The 8,975-nt window shown below is 55.5% G+C and overlaps 1 protein-coding gene across 1 annotated transcript; it reads left to right on the forward strand.

The window, feature by feature from the left end:
- Nucleotides 1-103: 103 nt before the first annotated feature.
- Nucleotides 104-7,201, forward strand: Znf319 (zinc finger protein 319). The gene is made up of 2 exons (XM_023709392.1): nt 104-338; nt 2,101-7,201. Exon 2 carries the CDS (start codon nt 2,333-2,335, stop codon nt 4,079-4,081), a length of 1,749 nt encoding a protein of 582 aa, XP_023565160.1. The 5' UTR covers nt 104-338; nt 2,101-2,332; the 3' UTR covers nt 4,082-7,201.
- The last annotated feature ends 1,774 nt before the right edge of the window (nt 7,202-8,975 follow it).

The raw sequence follows: 8,975 nt of genomic DNA on the forward strand, positions 1-8,975 counted from the left end.
CGCTCCTCCCCCGGCCCCGCCTCCTGGCCCCGCGCCGCCCGCCCGCCCGCCAGCCCGTCCGTCTCGCAAGGCCATCCGTCTGTCCGCCCGCCCGCCTGCCCTCCCGGCGCTCCTCAGTCTCGGCCCGCTATCCCGGCCTCGCGGGTGGCCTCCTCGGATCCCGCCGCCGCGAGCCCGATCCCGCCTCCAGGCCAGCCTCCGCAGCTACGCTAGGCCGAGGATTGGCAGCGCGCGTAGGCCGCGCCGCCGCTGATGGAGCCGGAATAAAGAGGTGGCCGAGAGAGCAGCTCGTCACTGCTCGTCGTCCGGCGCCTGGCCCTACGGGCGACCCGGAGCAGGTGAGCGCGGGGATGCCCGGGGCGGTGTCTGGGGGCCACTCCCGCGCCCGCTGCACCCTCTCCCCACCAGGCCCGGCTGCATCCTGCCCCGAACCCGCGGCCCCCTGAGCTCCTGAGCGGCCCTGGCCCGGAAAGCGGCTACGCTTCGAGGAAGGCCTGCGGCCGTAGGGCCTTCCTCGGGCTCAGCCATTCACTCTCCAGCCGCAGTGGCCCGGCGGTCCAGCGCGAGGGCTGACAGGAGCCAGCCCAGCTGGGCCAGCCGGGCGGTGGGAGGCGATCGGCTTTCACTTGGTTTCCCAGGGAAGGAGGACTGGGGTGGAGCGCTGGTGGAGCCTCCCCTTGTTTTCCTCCTCCTTCTCCCCTTTGCAGAGTGATCCAGAGGTTCCAGGTTGCACCTTCTTGGAGGGTAGCCAGGGTGGGCAGTGAGGTTGCAGCTGGTGGGGTGCGGGCTGGATCTGGCGGCTGTTCAGGCCAGGAAAAACAGCACCACAGCTGGATTGGCACAGCCACACCTAGACGGTGCTCAGGGCAGCCCACCTTTCCCCTTCAGGCTCTAGGGGAGCTTAGATCTCCAAGTGGTACTTGCTTGGCCAGACAACCTGCTTGCTGCCTCCACCAAGAACAGTTGCCCCTTTCCTTCCTCCCTTCCTGGAAGGTGCTGAGGGTGACAACTTTCAGCTTGACTTTTAATGTTTTTCTTGGCAAAACTCTCAGGAGCTAGCAAGGTCTGAAGGCATCTTCTATTCTTCCTCCTCTCAGAAGAAAACTTTTTAAATGTGATAGATGAGCTGGGAATCTAAAAGTGGGTTGTCTATGACTAAAAGTTCCTTCCTCTCTCTGGCATTACTTTATGCTGCCACAGAGTGGTTAGATATTTGCCTGGGCTGAGTGGGCCTTCCCTGCCATTGATTACCCAGGAGCTTATAAACCTGAAACAAGGGAATGGATTATCTCCAAAGAGGAGACGAGGAGAAATTGCACTGGTTTACATCCTACGTGGAGGTAAACCAGTGCAATTTAATTTTCCTGCAGACCTTGACAGAGACCTGCAGAGTTTAGTTTTTTGTGATGCTCTAGAATGTGACTGAAGTGTGAAAGTTCTGCTGCACAGCCATCAAGGCTGGGTGGTTCTGTGAGCCTGTCATCTAATCTCTGTATTTCCCATGGGTCAGGTCCCTGCAGGGCTGTCCATCCTGTAGATGGATGTAGGTATAGAGAGTACAGGGGCGTGGCTGGGGTGGAGGGTCTAGGGTTAGGTTCAGGGAAGTGTGGGCCATCTCTCACAGGAAAAGTTTTTGAGATGGCCTTCAGTTCCATAGAGTTGACCTAATATTGACTGCTAAAGGCCTGTTGCCATTGAGCTCTTAGATAGTTAGGTATGGTCTCTTTGGATCAACAGGCTGATCCTCTGACCAGTGGTGAGTGTCCTGGATTTGGACAAGATGCCAAATGGAGGAGTAGTTGGCAAGCCTCAGGGAGACCTTGACATTATAGACAGATCACCGGGACTCTCACCTGTAAGATGCTTGTCTGAGGAGAGTTGGCAGGAAGCTAAAGGAAACTCAGCAGATGCCCTGGCCCAGGGATGAGGTGGGGAGGGAGAGGGAATAGCTGCCAGCTACTTTGCCTGGAGATTCCAGGCTTCCAACAGACTTCTTTGGTGGCATGTGAGGAATGAGGTCTCCTAGCCCTGAGCATCTCTTCTTGATGTGGTCTGTGTCCATGTGACAGGTGCAGCTCACAGTCTTTCTCTTCCCTACAGAACTGACCTCCAGGAAGGCAGAGGAAGGGCTGCCTTGAAGAGCCCCGTCCTGTAGACCCACTTGTATTTTGTCTTCTTGGCTAATGACTGGGGCTGTCCAACCCATCCTTTTTTGTGCCTTATCTGAGGTGCTTGTCCACCCCTGAGATTGGGCAGCTTCTCTTTGGGTTGGGTCACGGTGAGCAGGAAACTGAAGCCATTACTCTCCAAGCCTTGTTTCATCTTCCCAAGCATGTCGGAAGCCTGGCAGCAGCCACCACAGACGCAGCCGCAGCAGCCACAGCCACCTCAACCTCAGCATCATGCAGAACCACCACCAGCCCTGGCGGAGCACACACTGCCCCCAGGCACAGCTGAGAACCCACTGGGCTGTGCTGTCTATGGCATCCTCCTGCAGCCAGACCCAGGCCTGCAGCCCCCACAACATGCACCTCTTCAGGCAGCCAGTGAGCAGGGCCCCAAATGTGGGGTGTGTGGTCATGACCTGACACATCTGTCCAGCCCACACGAGCACCAGTGCCTGGTGGGTCACGACCGCTCGTTCCAGTGTACCCAGTGTCTCAAGATCTTCCACCAGGCCACAGACCTGCTGGAGCACCAGTGTGTGCAGGCTGAGCAGAAGCCTTTTGTCTGTGGGGTCTGCAAGATGGGCTTCTCTCTACTCACCTCCCTGGCACAGCACCACAGTGCCCATACTGGCCTTGTGAAGTGCTCCATCTGTGAGAAGACATATAAGCCAGCAGAAGCCTCTGAGCCAGCCACTACTGCTGGCCCTTCGCTTCCCCCTGCACCCCCTCCTCCTGCTGTAGCCCCTGCAGAACAACCTGAAAAGCCCTACAGCTGCCCCATCTGCCAGAAGCCCTTCAAGCACCTGTCCGAGCTCTCTCGTCATGAGCGGATCCATACTGGCGAGAAGCCATACAAGTGCACGCTGTGTGACAAGAGCTTCAGCCAGTCGTCTCACCTAGTGCACCACAAGCGCACACACAGCTCAGAGCGCCCCTACAAGTGTGCCGTGTGTGAGAAGACCTTTAAGCACCGCTCTCACCTGGTGCGCCACATGTATGCTCACTCGGGCGAGCACCACCTGTTCCGCTGCAACGTGTGCGAGCTGCACTTCAAAGAGTCGTCAGAACTGCTGCAGCACCCGTGCACCCCGAGTGGCGAGCGGCCCTTCCGCTGCGGTGAGTGCCAGAAGGCCTTCAAGCGGCCATCAGACCTGCGGCAACATGAGCGCACGCATAGCGCTGAGCGGCCCTTCAAGTGCGACCTGTGCCCCATGGGCTTCAAGCAGCAGTACGCACTCATGCGGCACCGGCGCACTCACAAGACGGAAGAGCCCTTCAAGTGCGGCCTGTGCGAGAAAGGCTTTGGACAGCCCAGCCACCTGCTCTACCACCAACACGTACACACCCTCGAGACTCTCTTCAAGTGCCCCGTATGCCAGAAGGGCTTTGACCAGTCGGCTGAGCTGCTGCGGCACAAGTGCTTGCCGGGCTCCACCGAGAGGCCCTTCAAATGTCCTGTGTGCAACAAGGCCTACAAGCGGGCGTCCGCCCTGCAGAAGCACCAGTTGGTGCACTGCTCTGCGGCTGAGAAGCCCCTGCGCTGCACGCTGTGCGACCGCCGCTTCTTCTCTTCCTCAGAGTTTGTGCAGCACCGCTGTGACCCTGTGCGTGAGAAGCCACTCAAGTGCCCAGACTGCGAGAAGCGCTTCAAGTATGCTTCAGACCTGCAGCGCCACCGGCGGGTGCACACGGGCGAGAAGCCCTACAAGTGCCCCAACTGCGACAAGGCCTTCAAGCAGCGTGAACATCTCAACAAGCACCAGGGTGTGCACGCCCGAGAGCAGCAGTTCAAGTGTGTATGGTGTGGAGAGCGTTTCCTGGACGTGGCCTTGCTGCAGGAGCACAGTGCCCAGCACAGTGCTGCTGCTGCAGCTGCAGAGGGTGCCTACCAGGTGGCTGCCTGCCTGCCCTGAGGCCCTGTGGCCCACTAGGCCCCTTCAGCCTCGCCTCCTTACAGCCTCCTTACAGCTGCATTGTGCTAAGGCCCCCACCCAGCTCAGTGGTCTGAGTCCCTGGGAGTGAGGACATAAGGGTTCTGGGGTTGGGGAAGGTGTGTAGTGCCAAGCACTCCTGGCACCAGCCTGTCAGTGAGGAGAGGAAGATTCAGATCCCATACGCTTCCCATCACAGGAATCCCACTGGCAGTCACCTGGCTCCAACCTTCCCAAATCTTCCAGCCTAGTTAGAAATCAGATGGGGGGGGGGAGGGGAGAGGGTTATGGTAGGGCCTGCACCTCAGAGGTAGGTTGTGGTGTAGTCCGGGGCATGAGGGAGAGCAGACAGTGACCAGCCATGCCCTGACTGCCTCAGCCAGGGGAGGTGTTTGCCTACACTTCTGACAGTCTCGGTGTTCAGGACAGGAGTCTGGGCCTAACCAGAAGTGGGGAAGCAGAGACGTTCCTGTGATCCCTAACGCGGGGGCAGGGCTGTCTGGGGGAAGATGAGCAGCCTGCATGTGCTGAGAGCTTTTCCCATAGCTCTGGAAGCACCCTCTCACCTTTACATTGTGGCCCTGAGCTCTGGTAGAGGGCTGCAGACATGAAAGTTGGGTGTGGTGGAAAGGCCTGCAGGGCTCAGAGGTGATAGGCCAAGCCCATGACGCCCCCAGCAGGTGCACACATCTCCTCCCCCAGGTTGTGTGAACCAAAGTGTCTGGGGCTCAGGGTTGTAGACTTGGTGAGCTAGCCCCAGTCCTGCCTCACAGCCCAGATCAGATGCCAGGGTGGTGAATGGCCTCTGACCCCACAGTTCCCTTCCAGCCCATGGGGATGCAGCCCTCCAGCAGTCTGGCTGCTGGCCCAGACCCTAGGGATCATAGGCTCTGAACATCCAGCTACTTTCAAGCCCAGAGCATTCTCCTTTGGGGATTCCTATAACCTCTGCTAGATCTCTTGGGGCAGAAGGTGTCCAGGGCATGGGGAAGAAGAGGAGCAAGTAGGTTTAAGGAATCGAGGAGGCAATGTGCTTATCAGGTGAAGAGTCAAGCAAGATCTCCAGGGCCTTTCTTGGAGCCCAGAGAAGCTTTATTGTAAGAATCATCAGCCCTGCTGCTGCCCTCTTCACCCGGTCCTGGTTTAAAAAAAAACTTGAGTAGTACACATGCCAATGGCTGGAGGGGCAGAAAGACACCACCTTGCCTCGGGCTGTGGTATCTGCATAGCCACATCCACCTCTTCTGTTGGACTGGGTTCCCTTCTGTGCCACAGAGAGGGGCTGACTTTACCCTTGGTGCTGGCTCTCGGTCATAATGCCTCAAAAGAATGGAGCCCACTCCCGACTGCTGCTTTTCCATTCATTTGCTTTCTAAAAGCAATTTGTTATGCTATTCCTAACACTGTAGTTTAATTTCACATCATTTTTGGATCTTACATATAAATGTGGGAATTTGGATTTTTAAAAAAGAATGACTCCATTGTAGGTAGCCACTTTCGATGTTAATATATAGTGAGTCCAATGTATACTTTAGAAGTAAAGACATTGACCACCACAGACCAAAGCTCCACTTGTTCTGTTCACACTTCACAGGGGAATGCTAGGACGCAGAGGCAGACTGGGTTCTGAGACTCAGTGCTGGCTTTGCCTCCTAAGTTTTGGATATTCTGGTTGTATGGCCTTGTGTAATTTGCTCAGTTTTCGGATTCAGTTGGCTCATCTATTTGAAAAAAAAAAAAAGGTCTTTGTCTGTTGTAAGATCTCATATGGAGTTACACTGGCAGTACCTGCTGCAGGATACACCGGGCCCTTGGGAGTGGACCGGGCTGCCCTTGACCTCAGGGCTTTGCCCCAGCCCTTCAGGAGGAAGTAGGGCTGTGAGAGACCAGTGGCCTCTGGGAAGGCCAGAGGGCTGGGACTGGTACTAGTAAGCAAGAAAACTTGCCCATCCTCTCCCTGGAGCAGTGGCCAGTCCACATAGCCCTGCCTTGCCCTACCCTGCCTGGAGGATGGCCTGTTCTTGCTTTACACTGCCCACCCTGTCCCAGTGACCCCTTTGCCTGCTTAGCCCAGCTGCCTCCAACTTCCTCTGTGCCCATCCCTGCCCTGCCCACAGATACCCAACTGCAACTCAGGCTCTTTCTACCCAGCACTCCATCTGTCTTAAGAGATGGAACCTAGGGCCTTGCCCACATGAGGCAAGTGCTTGACTACTGAGCTGTGCCCCCAGCCCTCTTCATTTCTCAAAGGTGATGGGAGAGAAGGAGAAAAGCACCCAGGTCTGGGCACTTGAGAGTCAGTGGAGGGTAGCCAGCAGGAGGACCTAGCCCTGGGTCGGTAAGGTAGGAGTGGGAGGTTAGAAACACAAGGACTGTGTACACTGCAGAGAGCCCGAAAACAGGAAAGAAGCCTTAGTAAAAAGCCTCTCAAAGCCCCACATGTGACTGGGTCCTATGCTTACTCCTGTGTGACCCTGGGAGGACTCTTCAAAAGCCTGTGGTTCCTATGGCAGGCCTTTACTTCTGAGGAGAGAATGGCCAGGTGCCTTTGTGTCTGTGCTAGGCTCAAATCTTGACTTTCTGGCCACGTGACCTTCAGTAAACAACCCATCCACCTAGTCGGCAGGGTGGACCTGCATGTTTTCTTTGGGCAGAACCTAGAGACCCAGGACTTGTCCAGAGTCGTACAGGATGATGCAGGTGGCCTAGATGTGAATCTGGTATGTACACACAGGTGGAAGACAGGCAGGGGGCCAGGGCCAGGACAGTGCTGTGCCCTGAACCACATAGACCTCCAGCTCTGGCCACTGATACCTGGGACTCTGGCTCCTACCCAGCCTTTGCTGGGCAGGAAGCTGGTAACAGCCAGGACTGGTTCTGACCCAGAGAGCAGGAAAGCTGTCCCCAGCAGACGGGGTGGCTAGCCCTTCTAGCCCACTCTCAGCTGCATGAGGTATCAAAACTCGAGTGCTCCATCTTTTCTTGAGTGCAGCGACAGCTCGCTCAAGAGTTAAGTCTCCCAAGCACTGCTGTGGACAACCATCCCTCCATCTCCAGGACCCGGTGGCCCTGGTTCTCCTTCTTCATCTGCAGCAGGCTTTGGCCCAGCCCAGTGGCCCTGGTTCTCCTTCGTCTGCAGCAGGCTTTGGCCCAGACCTTGGGCTGCTCAGGACACAGAAATTCATTCGAAGGCCTCTCGCCAGCCTCTCTGACAAGTGCCACAGCCCATCCAAAAGCAAGTGATTTCTTTGTTCTTTGAAGGTCACACCTCCGGGAAGAGCCAGGGCAGCTATTGATTTTCTGAAATCTACAAACATTCCAGCTAAATAGTCTGAAAAAAATGAGATGGGGGTGCTGTGGGATCTCTGTCTTCACGGTATGTCTCTGGCCCCACCCTGGGTCTGCATTCCTGCCTTTGTCCATCCACAATGTTACTGAGCACCTGCTGTTTGCCAGGCCCTGAGCCTATGCTATAAGGCAGAAAATAAGAACCACAGATGGGAGAGTTTTGGGGTTTACATGAAGCAAAGATAGGATCAAAAATATGTCAAAACTGTTGATATTTAGTATAAAATTTTATGTGCAAAAGCCCTTCCTCTCACCCCATTCCATCTTCAGCGTGAACACTATTCCTAACCCTGCCCCTGAGCCAGCCCCAGGCCCTGGGTTGTGTATTTCACATGTTGCTTTGTAGTAGTATTCATCTATTGTAGGTCTATATGTTGGTCTGGAGGGATCTCAGACCCCATTCTTGAGCCCCAATTAGTTCAAGAGGAGCTGCCAAGCAAGCCCACTGTGGGTCAGAGGGTATGAGCCCCTGAATAGCTGCTGGCCTTGTCCTCATGATCTTGAGGAATAGGGGAGAAGAGAGGACCTTAGAGAGGCCTGCCTGGAAGAAAAGGTGGGCTTGGTGGGAATAGAGGCTTAGCAGACACGAGCCTGGGGCACTAGAATAGCCAGGAGGCTGGTGGTCAGGTTTGTGTGGGGTAACATACTAGATTGGGGGTCAGCCTAGAAGGTCTGAGGCAAGATCACAGTGGTTGGGCTCTCCCGATGGTTGTCTATTGAGAATTTCTGATATGATTTCTTTATAATGAGCAAAGCACCCTTGGAGGGGCTGGTGAGATGGCTCAGTGGTCTAAATCACCTACTTAGAACAAGCTTAGCAAAGCACAAGGACCGTGGTTCAATCCCCCAGCACCACATGCCAGCCAGCCCCGCCCCCTGGTGGGCTGAGCTGGCCACACACACACACACACACACACACACACACACACACACACACACAAAGCACCCTTGGAGGCTAAGATCTGGGAACCATGGCCACTGTCAGCAACTCTGAGAGGTTTCTCACACCATCTTTTTTTGTCCCTCTTTTTCTTTCTTTCCTTCCTTCCTTCCTTCCTTCCTTCCTTCCTTCCTTCCTCCCTCCCTCCCTCCCTCCCTTCCTCTCTTCCTGCCTCTTCTCCGTTCCTCCCGCCCTCCTTCCCTCCCTCCTTCCTTTCCTCCCTGGCCCTCTGGCTCAAATCATCCTCCTGGGACTCCTGGCCCATGCCGCTGTTCTTGGTTTTTAAAATTTGGGGAGTGGGTGTTTTTCAGACAAAGCTCTCACTATGTTCAGATGAGCCTTGAACTCCCAGAATGGCCTCACACTCAAGGCAGCTAAGTTAGGTACAAATACAGGCAGACAGGTACAGGCCCTTGAAGGAGTCAGTGCATGGGATGAGAACACATTACAACTGCAAAGACAGAATGGCCAGGCTTATGTGCTGCTAACACTTAGTCCAATAAAGTCTAGATAGACACCAGTGACCCAGGTGGGTGACCAAGACATCCTGATACTTCTTTTCCAAAAAAAGGCCTTGTTCTTTTCCTG

Source organism: Octodon degus, unplaced genomic scaffold, assembly GCF_000260255.1.
Source record: "Octodon degus isolate 3935 unplaced genomic scaffold, OctDeg1.0 scaffold00011, whole genome shotgun sequence".
Taxonomy (NCBI): Eukaryota; Metazoa; Chordata; class Mammalia; order Rodentia; family Octodontidae; genus Octodon; species Octodon degus.